This window comes from Petromyzon marinus, chromosome 39 (genome assembly GCF_048934315.1).
Source record: "Petromyzon marinus isolate PM22_M1 ecotype Great Lakes invasive population chromosome 39, UKy_Petmar_22M1.pri1.0, whole genome shotgun sequence".
Classification (NCBI taxonomy): domain Eukaryota; kingdom Metazoa; phylum Chordata; class Hyperoartia; order Petromyzontiformes; family Petromyzontidae; genus Petromyzon; species Petromyzon marinus.
The window spans coordinates 16090268-16116656 of NC_133705.1; the positions used below are offsets into that span (position 1 = coordinate 16090268).

The following is a 26389-nucleotide window of genomic DNA, read 5'->3' on the forward strand; positions in this document are numbered from 1 at the left end:
TAATCATGAGCTGAACAATGTTTTAATATTTCAGATTTACTGCAATATACATCCGTCCTTGGACGGGCAAAAAAGCTAGTAGGGCAGATATTTGTCAATATCACCCGGGGTGGCTTAAGTTTAGCGGTTGTAATACTGGTAGGAACGAAGTTGTAAACTGAGTGTACCAGCCTGCAATAGATTAATGTGTCCGTCCGTCCGTCCCCTTTCAATACTTTAACGAAGTGAAATCTCGTGCTGTTGGGTGTAAAATCAGCAATAGACAACGCAGAGACTTGTCCTACCAGCCCACCCTGCAGGGACCTGTTTTATTTACATGGCCAATAACAATGCGTTAAGTGATGACCATTTGAAATGAGTGGATTATTAGCAAGTAATTCACTCTTATTAGCCATTATGTTGGCTACATTAAGTGGTACCAATTTCTTGCTCTGAACCATTGCCTAGCATGGCCAAATCCCTTGGTCCAAATGCCCAAAGCCAAAGGGTTGGACAGCTATAGCGAGCTAAACAGACGGCGAAAATGAGTATCGTGGCGCAAGTGACAACCGTACAATACAGCGTCACATATCCGACTGGCTGGACACTGCGGCTTTAGCTGGATTTATAAAAGTCCTGTGTGAATATCTACAGGAAATGAAAAGTTGCTCAACAGAACTGTGTTACGGCACAGGAAGCGGATGCTGCTTCGAGCGTAAAGAAACGCCTGGCTGCACGCGATATTTAGAATAAACAATAGCGGAATTGCACAAAGGTTGCATGTCAAGTCGACCCATGGCCACCTGGGTCTGTCCCTGTGACCTCTTGCCGGAAGAGAACCTTCAGACACTTCAAGGTTGGCCTCAAAGCGCACCCAGCCTGGCACGAGCTGTGACATCATCGTCGCGAATGGCAGTTGTCGTTACGTTATCGTCTGTTGATGTAAACTCGCAGATTACAAAAAAGAGCTTCATAGCTCATCGGATTCCTCCTGCAGTCTATAAACATTCCGATTCTGATATTGGTTAAGCCGAGCGCGTGCAAGTGTCTGATTAATTGTTCGGGATAAGCGACGTGAATGTCCATCGTTGAACCACCGTCTGTGGAGCTTGTGCAAGAGGAACGCTCGCGGAGCGTGAAACAAGTCCGACACCACAGGCGTGTCGGGACGCAACGACACCGCGTGGGTCTGCCGACCGCGGAAGTAACGTGAGGGAAGTAACGACTGGGAAGTAACTTGATGGAAGTAACGAATGGGAAGTAACGTTAGGGAAGTAACAACTGGGAAGTAACGTGAGGGAAGCAACGACTTGGAAGCGACTTGTAAGTAACGTGAGGGAAGTAACGACTTGGAAGCAACGACTAGGTAGCAACGTGAGGGAAGCAACGTGAGGGAAGTAACGACTTGAAAGCAACGTCAGGTAAGTAACGTGAAGGAAGTAACGTGAAGTAACGACTTGGTAGCAACGACTTGGAAGCAACGTGCATATCTGATGGCGTCGCCAGCCAGGCATCGACGGAAGCCGAAACGCGTTGTTATTTCCCGCCCCCACCGCCCACCGCCCCCACCGCCCACCGCCCTCCTCCCGACATACGAAACGCGCTTTCACCGGCACACAAGGAAGACACGAGGGTACGTACCGGCTCTCGGCGCGGCGTTACTCGCGCCAGTTTAATACTTGTCGTGTGACAACGAATACATAATAATAATAATCACAGTGACCTTGAATTTAATGTTCTATTGAACGAAAACATTTGTAAGTTATTCGGCAAACGTTTTGGCTTTTTACGCATCTTCCGATTTTCATTCGTAACATTTTCCCGGCACACGCGAATCGAGAAAGTGCTTGCGTCGTGACCGGCTGGCCTCATTCCAAATTAAATTGTGGCCGCTCGCGCATCGTTAAGGCTCGCAATATTTGACTCGCGCTTACACGTCGGAGTTTGCAAGTCAAAATCAGAGCTTATGCTAATACTTCTAATCCGTTTCGCCGCGCAAAACGCAAGGGGCTTAAGAGGCGCCCGCAACCTGTCCCACTGCATTACAGTTGTTACTGTATTCTTGCCGTAGTGCGTGAGGCGGCAGTTTTGCATTCCCTACATCGGATAGGCAACGCGCTCCGCGTCGCCGCTTGCGATTGGCCGAGACGCCGTTCGCGGGGTGGACTCTGGCCAATCGGGCGCGCCGTACCATCCGCGGTCGCTTGTGCGCGCTGGGTAATGTGAAGGGGAGCTGTCCAATCATTGGAAGCCCGATTGAGCTCGCGTTGAAAACCGGGGCGTGCAGGGACAGCCCTGCCAGCCAACTCGGGATTGTCTTCGAGTGATCTACTCACAAGGTTACAAAGTACACAGCGCAGCCACTTTATACAAGTTCCAGGGCCATGTATGTACGCGCCCTAACATTCCAACGCAAACCCTGTGCTGAGTTGTCGCTACTGAATGTGGATGTTGCTATTGGGGGGAGGGGGGGGGTTATTGCGACGTTATGGTGTGTGGTATGCGAAGATTTGTGTTCAATGTTGAAAGGTTTACTGCATTGGTGACCGTGACCTCTCTCGCTGCGCTATGGGCGGAGTCATTCACGGAAATCAACGAGGGGTGATTGGTCGGGTCATGAGTTTGGGACATTTGTGCTGGCGAATTATACATTTCTGTGGCAGGGTCAAGTCTGTTTAAAATGTGTCTGAAAATCATGATTCGTGAGTGAGAGTCCGCTTGGAAATAGAAGTCTGAGTCATAAGTAGAATAATATTGTGATCATGTGTGTTGTGGATAAGTTAAAGTACAGATAGTGGGTTATTCAGTTTATTAAAAAAACGAATGGATAGCAAGGTAAATAAAACCAAACGTAAAAAATTAAGTCAATTCTTGAACTTAACAGAAATAAAATATAGATTCAATTGAGATTAGAAATAAATAAATAACCCGTGTAGTTAGAGTTTTGGGACTCCACAAAACACAGAGAATACAGCAGCATCGTTCGTACACTCTGCACTTGCGCGAGGGACATATGACACCCTAGGTCTCTGCATTAGACAAACATTACCTGTGCAGCTGTGTGCCAGTAACAGGAACCGTGCTTTATTAAAATATTAGCTGTACTACCCGGCTTCGCCCGGAACTTGGATTCACCACACCCGGCCGCCTTTGTCTCCCCAGTGGCGATGTTCACACCACAACAGTTAGTCGTTTGAGGCTGAGTCGACCTAGGGGAATCCCAGGACCGGTTAAAATAATCGTCACCGGTGGTGGCCGTGGCCGGTTAATGGTATGGTTTTACAACATAGAGTATAATAGCGCCGCGCAGCTGTCTCTCTCCCCCTTCTCTGTTCCGACCATGGATGAACTCGTCCGTCTGAACGGGGCCCGTAGCTATCCGTGTTGCTAAAGTTGAGGGTAAGAATCCACCCATTTTTTTTCGCCATATAGCATTGTGATATATAACGACTTATTGTTGGTAGCTTAGCTGATTGGAGAATATAGAGTTTATTGATAACATTAAGGTAATTTATATTTTAGTTTTTTTTTATTGGTTCACTATATAGTATTCATTATATATTGTATTGTATACCCAGTTACTGTGAATAGATCAGATGTGTAGGCCTTGACTTCAACATAGCCATTTCTGTGACCAGTCACTAGCTAATCACTCAGTTATTTCAATGCTAAATTCGCCTAGTTATTTCAATGCTAAATTCTCCTGTTTGATTTGTACTAGTTGCCTCGGTGAATGTGTATGCTCTGACTTTAACATAGCTATTTCTGTGACCAGTTACAAGCTAATCACTCAGCTATTTCAATGCTAAATGCTATGCTAATTCCTTTGTCAAGGGGTGCCTCTGCGGATGTGTATGCTTTAACTTAGCTATTTCAATGCTAAATTCTATGCTAATTCCTTTGTCAAGGGGTGCCTCTGCAGATGTGTATGCTTTAACTTTTAACATAGCCATTTCTGTGACCAGTCACAAGCTAATCACTCAGCCATTTCAATGCTAAATTATATGCTAATTCCTTTGTCAAGGCGCTTTGTTTCCTCTCACACAGCTTAAAGGTCGTGATCTGAGCGTGGCTTTTTCACTCCAGCGCTGTCCTACCAGACAGTCTCGTCCCTTCACCTGATGAAGGCCGCTTGTGTTGTGGCCGAAACGTCGTGAGAATATTATTGTGTTATTTTATTTTATCAATTTATTATTTTATTCTCATTCTACGTGACTTTACCGAAAGAACCAAAGAAGATGAATCATCGCAGTCACGAAAGCTTTAAATCGAAATGTATTTTTATAATTTTTGCATAGTGTACAGTCTGGAAAGTACCCATATGGCAAATTTCAAGTTTGTTGCATGTCGGGAAGTACGCTAAACATTTTGAACAGACATTCACAATTCTGCCTTTTATATATATGGAGATTGTCGTGGTGTAACAAAGAAGCAGCCTTTAAACACATGTTCGTATGTATCCGCTGTATATTTGGTCACATATACACCAGTCTAACGTGCACATCACGTAAAATAACGTATGCTGCTGCATATTAAATCGGCGTTCATGGAAATGCTGAATTATTGCCAATGCTTTACATGCACCTTCTGCTGTGACATTGCTGGCAGTGAGTGACTTACTGACTGACTGATGGAAATTCTACCTCACCTCTGCCATCTAAGGACCGTAGTAGTTATGTCTGCTTGTGGCTAGAGAGATAATTGTTGTTTGTTTCCTACCAGCACCCCTCCCTCCTCCGCCCCGGAGATGGGGGCTGGTAACATGCTAAGCCAACTCTGCTAATCCAACTCCGCCCATACAGCTTTAAAAAGACTCGGTCCTTGCGTGAAAGCGTCCATTCAAGCTCTGTCTCCTGGACAGACCTGTTTCTTCACCTGAAGAAGGCCACTTGTGTTGTGACCGAAACGTCGTGATAATTTTATTGTCTTATTGTTTTATTCTCATTCTACGTGACTTTACCGAAAGAACCAAGACGAAGATAAAAAAATATATGTTTGTGTCTTTGGGCAAATATTCAGAACGGGTTCGTTTGCGAACCCTCTCTGCTAAAGTTTGTGTGGGTTGGTTTGGAAGGTTGCTGAAGGCAAACATGGCGTAAGGTTTCTGTTCGTCTGAAAAGTCTGCATTTTCAGTTTTGAGACCCGGTTGAAATTTTTTTTTTCGTAGATTTTAAATGGTGATATAGAAACGGGTATTGTTTGAGAGGTTCTTTTTTTTCGGACAGCTACTCCAAATATGACATCGGTTGTTAGATCACACACTATTTTGGGTATATTTTGGATGAGAGTAATGCCGAAAGCGTTGGAGGATGGGCGAAGTCGTGGATAGCAGTCGGTGGAGTGGTGGCACAGTCGTTAGGGCATTGTGCTTTGAACACAGAGGCCCGAATTCGATTCCCAGTCACGCCTGTCATCAGTGGCTATGTGATTTCTTAACCAGTCCTTGCACCTTATTTTAGCATCCCACACTGAATAGCTTGGTGAAGTATGGTCAAACAGTCCCCATGACCAACCATAGCATGGGGACGCCTTCATCCAGCAGTGGATCAACAATTGACTTCACATTATATTATTATTGATGATAACAGGAGTTACCCAGGGTCGTGGCAGATGTATCCTATTACAGGTGTAGTGAGTCACTTCGGAGACACTAATATTAGGAGGCACACTCGTTTATTTCAGCCACCACAGGTACAGGGGCTAACTATACTCGGGTCAGGACAGCCGGCGCACTGCCTGACCACAACGCCGAGGAGGTGAAGATGAGCACGAAGACTTGTGTAGCACGACGGGTTCCATTCTAGACGACAGCCCCGACCCAGAGTCGGGCTCTCCCTTTTATTCCCCCAGCATGGCCTGGCTCCGCCCTCGGCCTCGCCCCCTTCTGGAACCTACCAGAAGGTTCTTGGCTTCACCTCACGTGTCCCCTCCGTCACCTTTGCCCGACATCCCTTTCTCCGGCCTATCACGTGCCCTGCTAGCAGACCGGGCTGCTACACCCACCAATCCCCCTCTCTGCCAGTAACCAGCGTTACGCACCCTATTCACCCATTCTATGTCACTACACATGTATTCACATAAGAGTTTTGGTTATGGTATTATGTTTATGGCTTGATTTGGTAAGAGTGTATAGCCCCCCCCCCCCACCACAATAGATACCTGCATACCAAGCAGAACAAAACCTACCATTGCAAGAGAGCATTGTACACGATCAATAAAATTCATTCATACAGCGCACATGTTTTATTCATGTTGGAATGCTAATTTCGATTATTTTAATACAACACAGTTCAGTGCACATACACCGCGCGTACAACATGTCCATAATGTGTAAGTTGACATGTTTCACAATGTTCAGTCACCAGTCTCAACTATAAACTATCCATATCTTCTGTTGCCTACTCAAGCCCACTTTTGTTAACAATGCTAAACACCTTTAACTTGTGTATGTCCTATTTCTGCCTCTCCGTGTAATTATAAGCATATTTATTCGTGCAATCTCCAGCTTTTATTCCATTTCCCTTATCGATATCAATGTTTTAAATCCATATGTCATTGCAGGTAACGTACTAATTACATAATTTATTTCGGCGCATAGGCATGTAGGGTGTACAATGTGATCGGTGTTTAGTTACCAGACTCATTTGTAGTGACTCCCTTACATATCAGTGACCTTAACTTATGCATGCTTGACTGTCGTAAGCACATCAGACCGGCTATCTTGGACAAAGTATATCACGAGAGTGTTATAATATTTTATATTTTCATTGTGATTGGTGGGAGAAATGGAGATGCTTTGAAATAATGTTGTCATCAATATAATTTCTCCCTATGTTTTTAGTGTTGTATCTTACAATGTGTCCACCTTGTATATCGATCTGGATATGTTTCTAGAATATAAAAACGCTTCCAGTTGTTTTGGGTTCAAATGTAACCTCATAAAACCCTCCTTAATTGCTCAAGCTGCTTAAGAAGGAGCATAACACTCAGCTGCACCACCTTCTGGAAAAATCTACATTTCTGTTCTTCAATATACGGGTTAACCTGTCTTGGGAATGTGGAATTTCCACCACTTTAGTATAGCGCAGTGGTTCTTAACCTTTACTGCAGCCTGGCACCCCTTTGGTTCTCAATATTATTAATATAATGTGAATAAATACATAGGGGTTTGATGAAACAAAGTTGTTGTACTAACGTGCCCATGCTCCATTTGCGTTTTCAATGATTTCCCTACTAAAACAAATCTGGCATGTCTCGCACCCCCAGAAAGGGCATCTCGCACTCCCAAGGGTTGCGTGCATACCAGGCTAAGAAGAACCACTAGTATAGAGTCAACAGGGGTTGCTTGCGGTGTTAACGAAGAACAGCATAGGCTTTGCCACATCAGCGTCTCAGAATCAGAGGCAAGCAGGCACTTTTTTTCCTCGGTCGAGCTTCTGGTAAGCACGTGTTTGTTTACTGATTGTCACTCCAGACAGATAGCAGTCGCCAAATCGCATGCAGTAAACGAGTGTTTTTAATCAAAGAATAAACACCTGAGGCTTGTAAAGATAACAGAGTGTACATGCACACACTGTCCAAGGAGCAGCACATTCACTTATTTGTTTCATACACTCAGTTCCTTTATGTATGTTCTTTCGCTTCGCACGTAGCCAACCGTGGTAATCGGAGGTGCGGGGGAAAGACAACAAACTAAACGCACATCGCAGTTCTAAAGAAATCGGTTTTAAATCTAGATGATTTAAAAGTGCATATCTTCAGTGGCTTCCTATTATCGTCGCAGAAGCGCATCTGAAAGCGCGCGATGCAGTGATCGCCTTTGTTCGATGGCTAGCCAAAAGCTGCTGCTGCTGCTGCTGCAAGGGTGACCGGAGTTTGCATGACGGTTTGGGCTCCTTGACGAGATCAGCAAGGCATTGTGGTTCATTGGTGGCAAGCAGCTTGTGTGTGTGTGCAATGAGTGCCACATATTTTGTGTTCGTTCGGCAACCGGAAGCCGATGCAGCTCGGCGAGCACCGGACGGACACGGTCGGATCTTGCAGGACCCTTCATGACGCGTGCCAGAGAATTTTGTACACGTTGCAGCTTGGTAATGTTATCCCAGATGTCCCATAGAGTAGTGAGTTGCAATATTGAGCCTTGTCAATAATATGCTACACCCCACCGTGTTGGCTATGTCGCGACTCGATCGTGGTCGAATATGTCCTGGAGCCCTGATATGAAAATTGCAGGACCTGACTAGATTTTGCACGTGGTGATCAAATGACATGTTCTGGTCGAGTGTGATGCTGAGGCTCTTTAGAGGAGTAGAAAACTGTATCATGGAGTCTGCGACCGCCACACCTGATCCTCCCACAAATATATTAATTAATAATACCTTCCACACATTTAAATAATGTACTACACATTTAAGTAATATGTAGTACGTATTATTAATTAAATAGCTTTGGCAATTCCTATTACACAGTGACTACTTTCATGTACAGACGGTCGTAATAATCATCATCATCAGCCATGGTCAATCCACTGCTGGATGAAGGACTCCCCAAACCGCCACGACCTCTCACGATGCTACGATGTGATAATCTACTTGGCGCGTGCACATACGGGCCTATTGCAATCGCTCCCATCTCCTCGGTTAAAGAGAATGTAGTGAGATTAACAATGCAACACCTGATTTAAAGCTTTCGTGACTGCAGTAATTCATATTCTTAGTTTTTTCGGTAAAGTCACGTTGAAGAGAAACAACAAAATAACAAAATATATATAAAACAATAAAAAATTATCACGACGTTTCGACCATAACTCAAACGGTCATCATCAGGTGTGTCGGTTTGCATAAATTTATTTTGAAAACGGCATATTTATTTATATATATAAAAATAACGTTTGCGTCACGCGCAACGATGGCAGTTTGCCAGGACTAGTCCATCTATTTTTTGAAAAGAGGAGGGGGGAGACGAAATTTGTTTTTATGTATGCTGTCTGAAAGGCACTGTAAGCGTGAACAATCAATCAAGAACTGAAATGATTTATCAAATCTTTCCAATGATTGCTAAGATAGAATCCATCTTCTCGGTTGAAATTGTCTCTGTGTTTGTATATGTGGATAGCCTCATGAACGAATCTCTCATGGAAGCCAGATGGCTTACAAAGAACCTCCGTCTTGGAAAAGTCAATGGCATGTGAGCCTACTGAATTAGAACAATGATCTGCTACGGCCGAGGTGTTGGTCCTACCGTGTTTAAGGTCTGCTTTATGTTCACGAATGCGGTCCGAGATATGGCGTTTGGTTTCTCCAATGTAACTACTACCACAGAGGCAACTTAGTTTGTAGACACCAGGGTATTGTATGTCCGGAATCACATCTTTTACAGACGGAACCAGATCACGGATTTTATGTAATGTGTTGAAACGGACCTGGATCTTGTGTTTATTCAAGATTTTGGAGATCTTTTTTGTGATCCCAGCAATGTAGGGTAAAGTGATGGTTTTGAAAGGCTCCTCAAGAGGGTTCTTCTTCATGGTTTGAGTGATAGCTTTGCGGATTGTATAGTCGGAGTAACCATTAGCCCTAAGAGCTTGGTGTACGTGCTTGAGTTCACTGCTTATGTGTTCCTGGTCGGATATGCATTGGGCTCTATGATACAGAGTCTTGATGAGAGAATTCTTCTGTGATGGATGGTGGTGGGAATCCGGTTTCAGATAAGCATCAGTATGGGTAGCTTTCCTACAGGAATATCCGACCAGGAACACATAAGCAGTGAACTCAAGCACGTACACCAAGCTCTTAGGGCTAATGGTTACTCCGACTATACAATCCGCAAAGCTATTACTCAAACCATGAAGAAGAACCCTCTTGAGGAGCCTTTCAAAACCATCACTTTACCCTACATTGCTGGGATCACAAAAAAGATCTCCAAAATCTTGAATAAACACAAGATCCAGGTCCGTTTCAACACATTACATAAAATCCGTGATCTGGTTCCGTCTGTAAAAGATGTGATTCCGGACATACAATACCCTGGTGTCTACAAACTAAGTTGCCTCTGTGGTAGTAGTTACATTGGAGAAACCAAACGCCATATCTCGGACCGCATTCGTGAACATAAAGCAGACCTTAAACACGGTAGGACCAACACCTCGGCCGTAGCAGATCATTGTTCTAATTCAGTAGGCTCACATGCCATTGACTTTTCCAAGACGGAGGTTCTTTGTAAGCCATCTGGCTTCCATGAGAGATTCGTTCATGAGGCTATCCACATATACAAACACAGAGACAATTTCAACCGAGAAGATGGATTCTATCTTAGCAATCATTGGAAAGATTTGATAAATCATTTCAGTTCTTGATTGATTGTTCACGCTTACAGTGCCTTTCAGACAGCATACATAAAAACAAATTTCGTCTCCCCCCTCCTCTTTTCAAAAAATAGATGGACTAGTCCTGGCAAACTGCCATCGTTGCGCGTGACGCAAACGTTATTTTTATATATATAAATAAATATGCCGTTTTCAAAATAAATTTATGCAAACCGACACACCTGATGATGACCGTTTGAGTTATGGTCGAAACGTCGTGATAATTTTTTATTGTTTTATATATATTTTGTTATTTTGTTGTTTCTCTTCAACGTGACTTTACCGAAAAAACTAAGAAAAATGCAACACCTGTTGAATGCATTTATTTGATGCCAACACAGGATGCTTCCTCGTGTTGCGTACTGCAAAACAAGCAAGCATGCCTGGTCAGGGGGTGGGGAGGGGCTGGGGGAGTGGAGGCGGTGATTGGGGAGGAGGCTGCCCCCAATGCAAGTGCCCTTGGAACTGTGACTCACTCATTATGGGCCAGACATATATGACTTGCGCCCCTATCTCGTCATCCTTTTCAGCGGGTGGGCAATCGGTGGCATTCTGTTAAGTTGGACAATGACAATGAGTAGTTACTCTCACGTTAATCTCATTGGGGCAGTCGGCAATATATCGATTATTTCTGAGTCATTCTGCCTGCCATAGATTAAGGCTCACAAGATGCTTTTTTATATTGCTAGTTTAATGTGGGGTGCCACCCCAACGCTCCATGCAGATCAGCTTCCGCCGGCTTAGTATTCATCAGAAATTATGTTACTTGAGCGTTCCGTGTGTCTCGCTCCCATCGCAGGGTTCAAATCGCCACGCGGTTGCTGCAACGGACTTGTCTCAGCCGACAGATCAGCGTCTTTGCTCAAGTGAACATCTCTCAAAGAACCCTCCCGAGAAAGATGCCAGTCCACGTGTCCAGGTATGAACTCTGTCTACTCGGCAAATGCCGCGATTATCTCTTTCGATCGTGTGCCATTTGTCACCGGACATTCCATGGTCTATTGTTAAAGGTAATAGTTGCCCAATTCTGGACAAATCTGATCACACTGCTCGTTGTTGGGTAATCTCGATGAAGGCTTCAAATCATAGGGGGAGGTCACATGACAACTCAAGGTTGTGAGTTCTCTAGACAAATCATTGTCCACCAAGCGCATTTTTCAACCAACTCTGTTCTTATTCGCTAGAAATAAATCTTATCACTACATGCCATTGGCATACCAAATAGCCGCAGTCGCTAAATGGCAAAAACTTTGCCCGCAACAGTTAACGGAAGTGATTGCCTTGCAGTTTCCCGAATGTATTGTGACCTTAAGGGAGTCCTGTGTGGGAGGCACGTTCTAGCTCCACACCTTGAACAGGCTGAGCTAAATCATCCCGCATGATGTCTTTAGCCACGGGCATTGCAGACTGGATAGGTGACCACTTGCACACACTGCTCCCACCTGGTTCCAAAATCGTGGTGCCTTTTGAGTCATGGTTGTCTGAGTCGTGGTGAACAAGCTCATGAACACTGGGATGCATAGAAACAATACTCCCATTTCGAACTTTCAATGTTTGATACATTTAACCGAGAGCATCCACGACATTGCTGGTTCTTCAAGTGTTGCGTATAAAGGGTGTCCTAGTGTAATTGTGCTCCTCAAGGCCATAATACATTTAAACATTTGATAAACCGTTATTTACCGCCAACCCTTGCGTCAAAAGCACTGGATCCTCAACGCCACTGCACCCAGAGATTATTAGCATTGTCATCATGATTCGTGATAAATTTGCTTCTGGATGAAGGCCTCCTCCCCAAGCAATTTCCATCCCTCGGGTTCCTGCGATGCAACAACTTCTAGAGATACTAAATATGTGTCACCGAGTGAGTCAACTATGTTTTTTTTTCCCTTCCAGGATAATGCGTCCGGATGATGCAAACATTGCAGGGACCGTCCATGGCGGAACCATCCTGCGCATGATAGAGGAGGCCGGCGTCATCATCAGCACACAGCACTGCAACAGCAAGCCGCAGGTACACTGTACACAGGTGGCCAGCAGGCACACCTTGGCTGTGAGACGGCTACAGCGATGCAGCCCGTGAACTCCTACAGGAGCCAAGAGCGTTTAATCACCTGCATAGCTCAGAGAGGGGGGAGCGGTTTCACAGTCGTCGGCGTGCTGCACTGCGGACCTGGATCCCAGCGTTCCCGTAACAGCCACGGCTAACGCCAGTGGCGAGGGATATCTGAACATGTTCTGGGCACGCATCCCCTTAACCAACTCACCCCGACCAGTGTGGTGTGGTGAAGTACGGTCAAGCAGCCTCCGTGATCGATGCGGCATGGGGGTGTCGTAATTCCGCAGTGGATTGGAAAGGTCTGAAAGTTTGGTTATAGCTTAACAAGGTGGTTCAGAGGCTTGGTAAATAGCCTATCAGAGCGCATAGCCGGCACTGCTGAGATCCTGAGTTGATATCTGGCTTCAGTCGCCCGTGATTAAAGCAGGCTCTAGGGATGGAACGAAGTTATGGTCTTTGCCCATTCACCAATGACTGCACAGGAAAACTTTCGTGATGCATTTTGGAATTACTTTAATTTCACGTATCAGAGCACTAATCCAACACTTCTGAGATCTTGAGTTCAAATCTGGCTTCAGTCGTGCGTGCTTAAACCAGGCTCTAGGGATGGAAGGAAATGGTCTTTTCCTAGTTAACAATAACTGCACAAAAACTTTTTGTGATAAATTTCGCGATTCCCTTAATTTCACGTATTCTGAGCACTAACTGATGCTTTACCGTCCATTTTAAATAAACGTGTCCACTGCTTTTTGCGGACAGGAGATTTGTACTGGGACGTCATCTTTCAAAAATCAATCCCTAGACACAACGTGATGCACTGCTGGCCAATTTTTCGTCTCAAGCAGTGAAGCTGTTCGCATGATTGCACTTACATTGTAAATTTTTCAACCTGGCACGAGTCCATTAAAACACTTTGGCAGGTATTTACTTTTATCTGATGTAAAAGTGCAAGCTTGTTATATTCCATCTCTGAATGTGAGTTGATGGAGTGTGCAGAAGACTGCTCATGTGCACGTGAATATTCCCGTGTCTTGTATCTCACAATTCATCATTTTGATTTAAAGCTTTCGTGACTGCAGGGATTCATATTCTTGGTTCTTTCGGTAAAGTCACGTGACTTTACCGAAAGAACCAAGAATATAATTCATCATTTGATGCCAAATTGCCACTTGCACTGACATGAGTGGCATCTGAATGCTGTGCTCTTTTACATAACATAGTAACCAAAGCGTTATCTAAATGTCTGGTAAAAAATTTGATAGTTTCCAGCCTTCTGTCAATCCATTGCTGGATTAAGGTATTCCCATTCCATGTCAGTCATGGGAGATGTTTGACCATACTTCACCCTGCTCGCCAGTTTGGCCAGTGAGCATGCCCAGGACCAGTTTAGACATTGCTCAGCACTGATGTTAACAGTCAGTTAATTTCCAAGAAGGTCCATTGAGCTAAGAAACCTCTTTATCCATGACAACCCGCCCAAAACAGCTGATATGACGGTAGCGAGCACGTTACATGGGAGGGGAGGGTTTACAGGGGTTGGATGGGACAAAATCGGTTCTATTTTATACACGACATGGATAATAAACAACCAGAACTGTGTACAATGGAAATGTAGCTCACAGTACAATATGATGCATCACACCAGCCATGATGCGAGTCATGCATAATTAACCGTGGTCAGGAATCAAACTCATGTTCACAGCATCGGGCGCTAACCACTGTGCCAGCAATCCTGGACATAATTCGTATTGCGAAACTTTAAAGTTGTTTTCTCAAGTTTCGGTATGTAAACATTACAGATCCGCTTTCCTGGTGCATCCTCTTACGGGAAGTGATGCATTTAATGAAACAGCTGCTTGACTAATACCGTGAAGACGGCGGTGTAAATTAAAGGCCGTCGCTCACTATGCATTCAATTAGCACTTGCCGCGATCAAATTTACACATTGGCGTGGCCGCCCCCGGTAGTGTGTGCCGGTAAATCCGGCGCTTGGGCAGACACAAGGGGTTTGCGCCCTCGCAGAGAGCCCTGCAACACCCCCCCCCAAGCTGCTATGCTGCGACACGGCCAGCAGAGGGCAGCACAGCAGCAATGTGCTTCGTGAGCCTGTCTGCACGACTGAGACTTATCCTCTCGCCTGCGTGGGTTTTCTCCAGATGACTCTAATTTCCTACTCGGTTCTATCAAACTGTCGCAAAGACTGCCTGATAAGTCAATGTTTGTTTAGGCTTTCCCTGTGAGATGCTCAGGAGATGCCACTACAGCAGGATACTGGGTCCTTTGGTTGTGAAGATAGCATCGCCAATTCTCACTTTAATTACTTTACAGTCGTTAGTCTATCCACTGCTGGATGAAGGCCTCCCCCAAGGCACTGCCATCTCTCTTAATGTTCCACCGAGAACGTGCACACGAGCTGATTTCATCGCTCCATCTCCCTGGTAGATGCATTCTCGGGTGTATTCTCTTCCTTGGCTGCCACTCCATCATGTGCCCCGTATAATTACTGTGTATAATACATACGCTTTACTAGATTAAACTCACAATCTGCACGAACAATTTAGTATATATGTATGTTAAACTTATCACCGTACGTAGCCACCCGTGCTAATCCGAGGGGCGGGGGAAGGACAACAAACTAAACACAAAATAGTAATTCTAATTAAATAAAATTTCATTCTAGATTTTTAAGTGCATAGTATTAATTGTCAAATCGCACGTGAGCTGGATTGACTGTTAATGGCCACCTAGTCTTTGGCCACGTCGGTTGTCTTGACCATACTTCACTATCCCGGTCAGTATGGGTTGTTCGTGAGAGATGGGGGAGACCCAGGACCTGGTTCAGATATCACTGGTAATGTTCGCCATTACCCGGGGGGGCGTGGGACTCGAACTCAGGCCGTCAGGTTCACCGCACAACCAATCCATTGATTAAAATGTATTCCTGCAATTACGATGCATGCATGTAAGTAATCGTTGCGCGTGAGAGGTTGATTGCTTACAGTTTGTGCACGTTCAGTGCAAACTCGATGATGACGTTGCATCTGAGGTTAATGGAGCAACAACACTGCACACACTAGGCAGAACTCATGGAAGTGCGCATTGAAGTTGTACAGGTGAGAAGAAACCGGTGATGTTTATTTCTGAATCAAATAAATGTCTCGAATTCCTACAGCAGGCTGTGAGTGGAGAGGGGAGAGTTGTTCACAGCCTGGTTCCCACACACACTGGGAGAGGACTGCTGCTCTTCCCCAGTGCTCTTACCAGCCACCTACCACCACCACTCAGCACACGAGCTCAAACCCCCCTCGCCCAGGTTAGCGACATGCAACTATACTAAAAACTAAACTATAAACAACTTTTCATTTTAACCAGGTAAGGCCCCACTGAGCTATGTAGCTTTTTTTCCAGAAGCAACCTGCCCATCACGAATGCTAGCAGCTGGACGAAATGGCTCCTTGTTTGGAAATGTACAGCAGACAAATACTCTAAACGCGTGACGTCGTTTCTAAACGTGGAGGAACAAACCGGAGGACCCGGAGAAAAATCCACGCGACCGCCGGGAGATGGACATGCAAATTCCAAATGTACAGGCATCAGTCGGGATCGAACCCACGACCTCCTGCATACTAGACGAGGGAGATAACATCTCGCCACCGTGGCGCCCTCGGCAACAGCTGAGGGATCGGGCAGCAGGTAGCGATGGGCGAGTTGGTGGTGTGGTTGGCATCTGAGGCATCGGCTAATGGTGACCTCTTGACCTTCACCTGTTTTTAATGATGATTTAAGTCTGAAAACATTCTTTAAATAAATAAATGTACAACCGATAGTTAAAGAAAAAACACTTTTTGGGGGTGTGGGGGGGGGAAATTTGAAGACTGCAATGAAACTCGAAAGCAAACAGGCCTAAAACAAAAAAATGCCAAAGATTGATTGAAGTGACAGAACAAAGGATTTGCATTTAATGGGCGGACGAAACTGGGGGTTTGTTGAAGGAGGAGGAGGCATTAACATTCCGCTGTAAGACGGCGAAGAATGCAACTTTTGAAGGTCGCGGCCACAGGGACGTTGAGTTTTGTACTCTAAGTGTTCTCTTCTGCCACTAGGTGTCGACACAGATTGAAAAGAGAACCGCATCCTCGTGTTGCCGTAGCTGGATTGTTACGATGTAGGCACGTACAGATAGGGTCTGCTCGCAGCACTCTGATGAATTGTCGGTAACGGTTCTTAATTGAAAAATCTATTCTTTTTTTTCCGTGCGTTCTATTAGTCTAAATTAACAATTAACCTGTTGTTAGAATTAATTAATTGTTAGATTCACGATGTAATCTTCATCAATGAAGTGTTACATTGGCTGGTTATGATGTATTATGCTGAACTTTTTGTTACAACTGTTGTAACGGTTTAACTAGAAACGGATTAGGGATTTAATTAACTTGAAGGCCTCTCAAGTTAGCCACGCGGGAGGCTCACTTGAGACGCATCTTCTTGCTGCATTATAAAGAGAACGATTGACAACGGATAATGATACTCTTCCACGCAAAGGACTTTTAATGCCCCCCCCCTTCCCCCCCGTAATATATCTAAATCACGTGGCGCGAGCTCCGTGTACATCGGCCGAGCAGCATAATGTGAGCTGTGTGAGCCGTCATTGTCTGGAGTGGAAACGACCTAACAGGGACCTTCCATCCCGTGAATTATTGCCACTCGCGTTTTGGCCAATGGATTTCCCTGGGAGGGAATGGTGGAGTCCCGATCGCTAAGGTTAGGGCCAGGGCAGGGTTAGGGGTGGGTTTGGCCAACCGGGTCGTGAGTGTCGATTGTCGGTGGCTCGCCACGGCACAGCAACGCGCACGCTGGGTGGTAGCATTCACGGCGGAGCTGACGGTGCCCCGATGGAGAATGATTAGATTAATTGGCGATTGTGAACGAAAGTGCATTCCTAATGAGCGTAACGTAATGGAATAAAATGGCGAATACAATTGAAAATGCCGTGTCTGTGTGTGTGTGTGTTGTTACAATTAATTGTCAAGGGTAATTGAATAATCGAGTATCATTTATGAAATGGTATATGCTATTGCAATTAATTTAGCCTTTGCTATGCTAATTAATGTATGCATCTCTTTTTAACATGCTTAGTTTTCAGCCACATTAAGTTTTATATTGCAGGTCATGGGTGACGTGTTCACGCTGACAAAGCGTTGACTAAGATAACGATGGTGATGATGTGTTCTGGTAGTGACGATGATTGCAATGGCAGTGATGAAGATGTAGGTGACAAATGACAGGATGAAGGTGGTGTTACTGTGATGACGACTGAGATGATGGCTGAGAGTGGGAAGCAGGTCACGGATGACGACGACGACGACGACGATTGTGATAGCGGCACAAATGACGGTGATTACGCCGGTCACTGCAAAGGTAACCGATTATTGGTCATGACGCTGATGCCGTCGAGACGATCGCGAAGGCGACGGTGACGCAGGCAAACGCGTCGACGGTAACTGACAAGTTGCGAAAGTAACGATCGTGACTCCGCCCGTGCCTGCCTTTGCCAGCACGAAAACTGCGTGGCGGCGTTGGCACGTGTGGAGCGCACGGACTTCCTGTCGCCCATCCTGATTGGGGAGGTGGCGCACGTGGCGACGCACATCACCTACACTTCGGACCACTCGGTGGAGGTGCAGGCGTTGGTGACGGCCGAGAATCTGCTCAACGGTACGCGCATCCCAGGGCTCTTCCCAACGTTTCGCGAGCGCGCGTGGTTTTGTTGTGGTTGTGCGCGTCTGGCGCTCCGACGTGTGTCGGGATCGTACCGTGCGTTGTTTTCTTCGCACGATGTCCCGACGTGTTTCGCTCCACGCGACGGGAGCTCGATGTCGATTCGGTTCCTGATGAACCTCCCCAGCGAGTGGTGTGCAGCGTCGGGCATCGTGCCGGACAACGCACGGCCTGACCACGAATGCGCATGGCAGAGCCTCGCAGTTTCCCCGATGCTCAACACTCTACAACACCACTCTACGCTACCACTCACTAATATTTTATACCATGGCTTTATTCCACCACCACACGACAGACCATAGATTGGACGGTTTGGCCACAGCCTCCCCTGGCCGCCTTTTACTCCCCAGTGCAGCCGTTTTTACGCACAAGGTACTCATTTACGGCTGAGCCGACCTATGGGAGGCCCAAGCACGGGTTTGTATGTCACTCGCCACTGACCACGCCTGGTTTGGTGACGCAGTGCGCTGACCACCGCGCCACGAACGAACCGAGGTGCGCGCACGCCGACGGCACGCTCTGCGACTCGGCCATGGGCCACCAAAGCCGTGAGTGCATCGTAACGTCGCGTTCATTTTATCATCGCGGCCACGCCGCTGCGATCTTGAAAGCCCCGAGCAACTTATTTTTCTTTTGTCACCAAAACAGCTTCACGATCAAAAGCACTCCTGCAGCAAGGGAGGAGGAGGAACACAAAAAAGGTCAAAGAAAAATTGCATCAAGTGAAATAAAACTAAAATATAACAAGGCGAGGAGCACTCCTGTGAATGGTGGCTGCATGGGGGTGTAATCTGAGAATTTTGTATGCGGGGCCTCCTAAAAGCATTGGGCTATTTCGGCTGGGATGATGGGTGGTTGTCTCCTGTTGGTTTGATTTTTTGAAATTGCCGCCCCCGCATGCCGGCTGTGTGCCGGAGTTGCGCCATGGCGGCCCGTCGGTGTCGAGGACGAGAGGGCGGCGCTCGGTGTGCCGCGCCCGGTATGCCGCGCCCGGTGTGCCGCGCTCGGTGTGCCGCGCTGCGCCAGCAGGCTGGGCAGCGTGGCCCACGCGCGCCGAGTCTCTCGCTGTTAAACTCCTCGGGGACGATGCGCAACTTTTTATTTTTCGCACCGGGATATAAATCGGTGCAAATTGTCGTTGCACATTCATCTTTTATACTTAGTGCCCCCATATGTGCACGCAGTGTTTAAACAACAACAACAACAGCCGCACGTGATTGAACTTGGCTGTTGAACTTGTGGTTACCGGGCGGTGGTGTCTATGCACGTGGCCTGTAATCCAGCACTGTGGAGACAACGAGTGTTGGTGAATCGTCGCACAAGTGGTGTGAGACTCCCTTCTTATGGACGTCAAGGTGTGCATCACCTGAGTTGCTGGGAGAAGGCGGTAAACAAAGTGGGGAGTACCATCATCTGTCCCTTCTGTATGGGATAAAGTGTTGCCCCCTCGCACGTGCAGGTTTTCTCCCAGTGCTCCGGTTTCCACCCGCATGTATAAACACTGATTCATGAGCTGAAAATCTCTTCATATCCAAAGGACTGGAGCTTGGACGTAATATTAGTAAAAATGCAAATGATGTATTTAATACCACGTGGACGAGACAACCACATACAGGGGCAGTACAGAAAGTAGGTTTCTGGCATGTCCGTAAAATTATTTTCTTTGGTTCTTTCGGTAAAGTCACGTAGAATGAGAATAAAATAATAAATTAATAAAATTAAATAACACAATTCTCATTCTACGTGACTTTACCGAAAGAACCAAAGAAGATGAATCCTTGCAGTCACGAAAGCTTTAAATCGAAACGTAAAATTATTGTTCTGTCCACGTACGCATGGCTTTAAATATCAGGATCTTGACAAGTGCGTGTCTACCGCACTGTTCCCCGCTCGTTCTTTTGACATCCGCATGCTATTTGGCTGCCGCTGTTCCGTCTTCCTCTACAGCTGCCCTCTCTCTCTCTGCGCTGTGTCCAGATTAATACCTTCCGCTCTGCTTGACCGCTTGGCTTAGACAGCTGGGCGCGTGGGCTCACGCGCTTGTGTGCAGGGAGCGGTGGCGCAGCAGTTCGTGCATCGCTTTGGAAACCCAACAACCTGAGATAGATTCCTGGTCATGGCTAGCATCGGTGATGAGTGATATCTGGTCAGGTCCTGGGCCTCCCCTAGGTCGACTCGGCCTGAATTGCGTACCTGGTGCGGTGTGTGAATCATCAGCACTGGGGAGACAAAGGCGGCCGGGCGTGGTGCTGGTCACCCACCCCCCCAGGTGTGCCGTGCCAGCCTTCATAGGTGCTCGCTAACAGCACTTGGCCCAACAGTCTGTTGAAGGCTAAAGTGAGTTTGACTACTTTTTTGACAATTTCACTCGATGCAGTTTTTAACATATCCTTAGCACATTGTGAAATAAAGCACAGTAAAGTGTTCTAAATTAACACGTGACTCGAATGTACGGGAAAAAAACGTTACCTCATTGTTCTGACTCAACTGAGCTAATCAGCTGCAATTTGAGTGTATTGTAGTCGCGAATGTTTAAGTAATAAATAATAATACTTTCGGGAAAGTCGCTGCGGCCCCAGGGCTCCTTTTATGGGAGAATAATTCCTAGAATGTTTGGCCAATTCCTTATTTGAGTGTTTTTAAAAGTTCCAGAACCTCATTTTGTTGAACCAGGCGGTGGGAACTCATGAGGCCAGGATGACTCCCATTTGCCAACGTAACCTGGGCCACCAACGTAACAAACGCAAAACAAATAAAATAAAATACAGTAACAAAGTGTAATTGGAACTAAACATCTGTATCACATGAAGAACAGAAAGTATTGTTAAACTAAATGTTTAAATCAGCTCGGGCAGATCACCTCCAGATTGATGACAGAACATATTACAAAAACTAAGCTACGGAAACGCTAAACATTACAATTTCAGTTTTCCACCTTGCAACTTGCTTATTCCGTGGCACCGCACTCTGAAATAAGATAACCATTTCTCGTTACATCATGGCGGCTCTTGAGTGGTCTCGGATAGCGAACGCGAACGCTAAAGTGACACGCGACTCCAATACGGATTCTAAAAGCGGCAGCAAATGTATCACTCAACTCTAGACATGGAGAGGCACGCGGGAACACAATACGTTAAGCACTCAGCCGTTATTGCAACAGATGGACGTTGGCGTATCATACGGCCAGCCAATCTAGCAATTTTTACAGCAATCGGAATCTTTATTTGTCCTGGAGAAATCCGATGAGCTTTTGGAGTTATTTTTTTCTCTCACAGGTGTCCATTCGGGGCAGGCCAGAAAGTTTAAAACAACAAACAATACAAGAACACGATCAGAGCGCAAAGTATTGGAAAGGAAAGCAAATCGCTAAAAATAAATACGTAAATAATCTAGTGACCAGGTGGGCGCGGAGCCCGGTAATCTGCACCGCGATGCCGGCGTGGCACGGCTCCGGTTCTGGCTCGGCACTGCAGACAGGCAGTGGAAAACAACCCGTACCACGGGGCCCTGCGCTGGCTCAACGAGGATTTGTGAACCGCAACTTGGAGGCAGCGAACGCAGCCGTGAGCCGACTCGCATGTTGCAGAATCCTTTTTTTACCCCACTCGGGTTGCCCCTCAAAACACATCAGCAAGTCTGTCCATTAATTGACGAGCCAGTGACCTTAAGCACCTTGCTTTGTTTAATGAGAATTATAATTGTTATAACCCATCGCTGCTCGGCGTTTATGGTATGCATTTAAGTCACTGCACGACGCTGAAACACACGCACGCGACAAGTGCATAGCAGCTACGGAGACGCGACGCCCGAGATGATTCCAGGTGTTAAATTTCATTACCCAGGTTGCCTTGACTTTCCCAGTGGTTGTCATGGAAACAAAAGAGCCATCGCCTCAGAAAAACATTAACGGATTGGTCTCCCGCGTTTACTCGTTGCGTGTGTGATTAACAGAAACTGAAATTAGGCTGTAGGAGCAATGAAATATTATTTATAAAAACTGAAGAGGCTTCATCATAAAGATCTCTCGATGAAGTCCCTGTAGGATAACGGCCTCCCCACTCCATGTCACCCGCATACATAGACCATCCTTCACCACGCAGTCAGTGTGGGTTCATGAAAATGGGGGGGGTGGAGGGGGGTTCAGTTATAACGCTCGCCACGGGTGTTAGCCACGCCCAGCAATCGAACTCTGCTCCTTCCATCTCTCTATATTTTACTTAATAAAATTCCCAGGGGGATCTCATTTGTATGAAATTTTTGGGGGGAGCATTCGGCTGAAGGAAGGGCAATGTGCGCTATGGCTCAGTAATCGAGTGGCGGGCACACGACGGCTTTCTCTTGCGGACAATGGGTGGTGCGTGCGAGCCCCTTGGACGACGCGACGGGTCGTGCCCCGCGCCGTCCCCGCTGGACATTCTTAGCGGCGCTGAGCTGTGTCCACGCGACGCCGTGGGTCGACGAACGACGCCCTGTTGATTTATTTCGCTGCTCCTCTGCGCTCGCCAGCGTTCCCGCTAATGCGCTCTCGCGGAACGCGTTGGACACCCTCCGTGTTACGGTGCCGAGATGTTAACTACCTCGCGTGGTATACAGGAGGTCGTCAGTTTGTTCCCGACCCTGACGCCTGCTGTATATTTGGAATCTGCTTGTCTCTCTCCCCGTGGTCGCGTTGATTTTTCTCTGGTTTTTCCCTCCACATTTTCGAAACATGCGTATAGAGTATTTGCCGTAAACTTCCACGTGATGATAAGCCACTTCGTTCAGCTATCATTTGTGATAGCCAGGTCGCTTCCAGAAAAAAAATCTGAACAGCTCAGTGGGCCTTACCTGGTTTGAAAAAACAAATAATTAGTTTAGTTTCATTTTGTGGAATCGTTTTCTCGTAGATGGAGGTGGCTGCGTGCATGGGCCGGCTGCGATGAATGGCGATGCGGACATTACCGCTGCGTAGCTGCAGTTGGAGCAACGGATCCACGAGTGGGCCCCCAATTAGGTTGTTGACTCGGCAGCCGAAACGTGGCACCTCGCCGTGTTGCCTCCGTCACCGGTTCACGGAAACGGTTTGCGCGCGTTCTTGCCAGAAATCAAATTCACAGGGGCAGTTGTTATTTCACGAGCAAATTGCGCCCTTGCAGTTAAGCAGGGACACGTCTGTGTGTGTGTATATATATATTAAGTTAGAGATGCGTACATGTCTGGGAAGACGGTTCGGTGGTAGAGCAAGCGACGCGGCAATGGGAGGGTCGCGAGTTCAAATCCCGGTTAGGGTTGACTTGGCCCATCCTTCCCTCGTGGTTCAATACAATGAGTACCACTTCATGGGACATTCAACAGTGGCTGTCCTATGGATAGACTCACCCCCGTCATTAGAATATTGGAATTCCCGCTACTGCCTCAGGGCTATAAACAGGAGATGAGCACTGCCTCTGTTCATTTGACCAGTAAATCACTTAGAATTTTTGAGATATGGATCAGCAGACTGTCACCCGCATACACAGATGACAATATATAACATCGGATAGACTGAAATATAGACAGAGTTGTCCATAGGGTTTAAGCATGTATCACGTCACCTGCTTTGCGATTCAATGCATGCATGAATCCACTGAACGTTCTGGTTAATATACCACCTCGAGTAGCGACAGGGAGTACACGAGCAGATGACACACGATATGCACCTACCTAAATTAACCATCGCTCCTCTACGTGCCTGATTCGATGCGTGTTTAGCAATCAAAATAATAACGTTGCTATGATTTGGTGCACAGTGACACTTTGGCGATCAAAAGCCATCAGAATAACAATACGCTGCCCATTACGTAATGCTTGTCGTATACAGTACACACACCCGTACTGTTGTTGGTCCTAGCGTATACCCGGTGGCTTTCCTTGATTTCCTTCGTGACAATGCCCCCCCCCTCCTCCCCTGTCTCCCCCCACCCGCACCTCGTTTTCCCATGCACCATACGCTCATAAATAATAACCGGATTATAATTGCGTTGTTGGGTTCGCAGTGGGCGGGGTCGTGGTGTGCGAGCCCCCCGTTATTTTTAGTCTCTCCCGCCCCCCGCTTTTCCTCGTATTTGCGACGTTCCCGGTTGGCTTGAAGACAACAGTGAAATCGACTTTCGGCCAACAGAAGGAAAAATGGAGGGAAAATCAAAGAGGCGCAAGCACACGCATGCACAGTCGGGGAATTAAACCAGCTGTTGAAAGAATCCAACTTCTTGTTTAATGGCACGTCGCATGCCCAATTTGCCCTTGTCCCGGCGTGTGGCGGCTCTTGCTGGGTTCAGGGATCCCAAGTGGTAGTTGCCTGCTTTTCCTCGTATTTGTGACATTCCCAGTCGTCTTAAAGACCCGTTTTTCCTGATATTTGCGAATGTTCCCGGCCGGCTTGAAAGTCAACGGTAAAAACGACGTTAGGCCAAAAGAAATAAAAAAAACGGAGAGAAAATCAAAAGACACGCGCACGCATGCACCCACATGCACCCACACACCCACATCGTCGGGGAATTAAACCAGCCGTTTAAAGAAACCAACTTCTTGTTCACTGACGCATCGCATGCCCAATTTGCACTTAGCCTGGCGTGTGGCGGCTCTGGCTGGGTCAGGGATCCCAAGCGGTCACGATGGCACCCACAAGCCTCGGCGCGCCATCAAGCCCCCCTCGTCAGAATGTAATCAAACTCCCTCCGTCTGTCCTCGCCCCGTACGTGTGTGAAATACAGTGCGGCTTTGTGATGTGCTAAACATTTCCAATATCCAACGCCTGAAATGTTTGATGTAATTGTTTTCTTTGTTGGCCAGGGCCACGTAGTGATCTGGTCACATTTTATATTGTGAACACCTGCCACCACCCACCCGACACAGCCTAACAAGTGAAATTGTCACACGGTGATTGTTATCGTCGTTTTTGAGCTCGCCGTTAAGTTGAAGAACAATCCTAGCAACCACATTTAGCAACGAGATACGGCGTTTCATCTGAAACTGTAAGTCAAACATCTTCGGGGCAAGATCCAGGAAAGTCTGAATAAATTTTTTTTTTTCCTCACAGCGTCGTGCCCGTTGCTGTTGTGCAGCATAACTGGTCGAATTTACAGAACCTCGCACTGGCACCGGTGGAAAAAATATCTGACGCCTCGACGGGCCAGCGCACGGTGCGTTAATGCATCCGCGACGCAACTCGCTCAACAAAGACGGCCGCCGCATCATCCTGCGAGACGGAACGACGACACATTTCATTTCGGGTGCAATCTTTTACATATACGTACACGAGCCGTAACCATTAATGACGGCCTGTCACCACCCGCTGTTTTGCCCGCCATTATCTGGCCCCCGCGAATGACCCAAAAGTGTTCTCCCGCTCTTAATGAAGTTTGTCCGATGGCCGACGTGTCAGGCGACGCGACCGCCGTGGGACGGGTTCCCACGACGATCGCGTCGCGGCACCGCGTCGTCGCGACAGCCACCGTCGGCTGCTGTGTTGCCTCTCCTCGGGCTTCCCTCGTTTGGTGCGGCGAAAATATTTCGCGTGAAAAAAATGTGACAAAATCTCCTTTGGCTTTTGTCATTCTCCAAACGACGCGTTGTCGTCAAGTACGGCCGCCCTTTTTCGCTTTATTTTCCGCCGAGTGTGCGAAGCCCTAAAACGAGGCCATTTCTGTGAAAATTATTGATGTATTTTGATTTGTTGCACTGCGGGGAGGACGGAGGTGGCGGAGGTCGGGGGGCATTTAGGAAACTTTTGTTTTCAACAAATTGTTGTTCTTATTGTTTTGCGCCACAGTGTGTCCATAGCAATAACTGTCAAGGCATTACAAGGCCCAGAGTGATGGCTATGTGAAAAAGCAATTTCGCAGCGGCGGCTTGATTGAACGTATAAGTTCAACAAACCCCCCTCCCTCCCCCACCCCCCATGCGATTTCAGAAGTACATTTTGTTTGTCTCTCTTAACCTGACCTGGCCTTCTACAGCGGATTTTATTTTTAATATATTTAAAAACATACATTTGTAAAGAATTTAGAAAATTCAACTTCTTATGAGGCTCGTGAAAACTAGGTCACACTGATTAATGGTTGAAACTTCTTCCAGTTAATGTCTCATGGCCTATAAATTAATGAAGCTGCTTGACGGCTTGGAAGATATATACGGTACATACGCTACGCGCTCCCGTGCACATGCTTTGCAACGTTTTTCGTTCTTTTTCC

The 26389-nt window shown here is 46.7% G+C and overlaps 1 protein-coding gene across 7 annotated transcripts in view; it reads left to right on the forward strand.

Moving 5' to 3' along the window:
• Positions 1 to 1523: 1523 nt before the first annotated feature.
• The window catches only part of ACOT7 (acyl-CoA thioesterase 7), a 99496-nt gene continuing 74630 nt past the window's right edge, over positions 1524 to 26389 (forward strand). For 2 of the 7 annotated variants that reach the window (XM_032968212.2, XM_076072950.1), the window contains exons 1-5: positions 1524 to 1612; positions 11142 to 11261; positions 12239 to 12356; positions 15574 to 15714; positions 17957 to 18116. In XM_032968212.2, the coding sequence (XP_032824103.1) occupies positions 11242 to 11261; positions 12239 to 12356; positions 15574 to 15714; positions 17957 to 18116 (439 nt within the window). In that variant the 5' untranslated portion in view covers positions 1524 to 1612; positions 11142 to 11241. The other 5 variants (XM_032968216.2, XM_032968210.2, XM_032968213.2 and 2 more) reach the window with 5 other exon arrangements.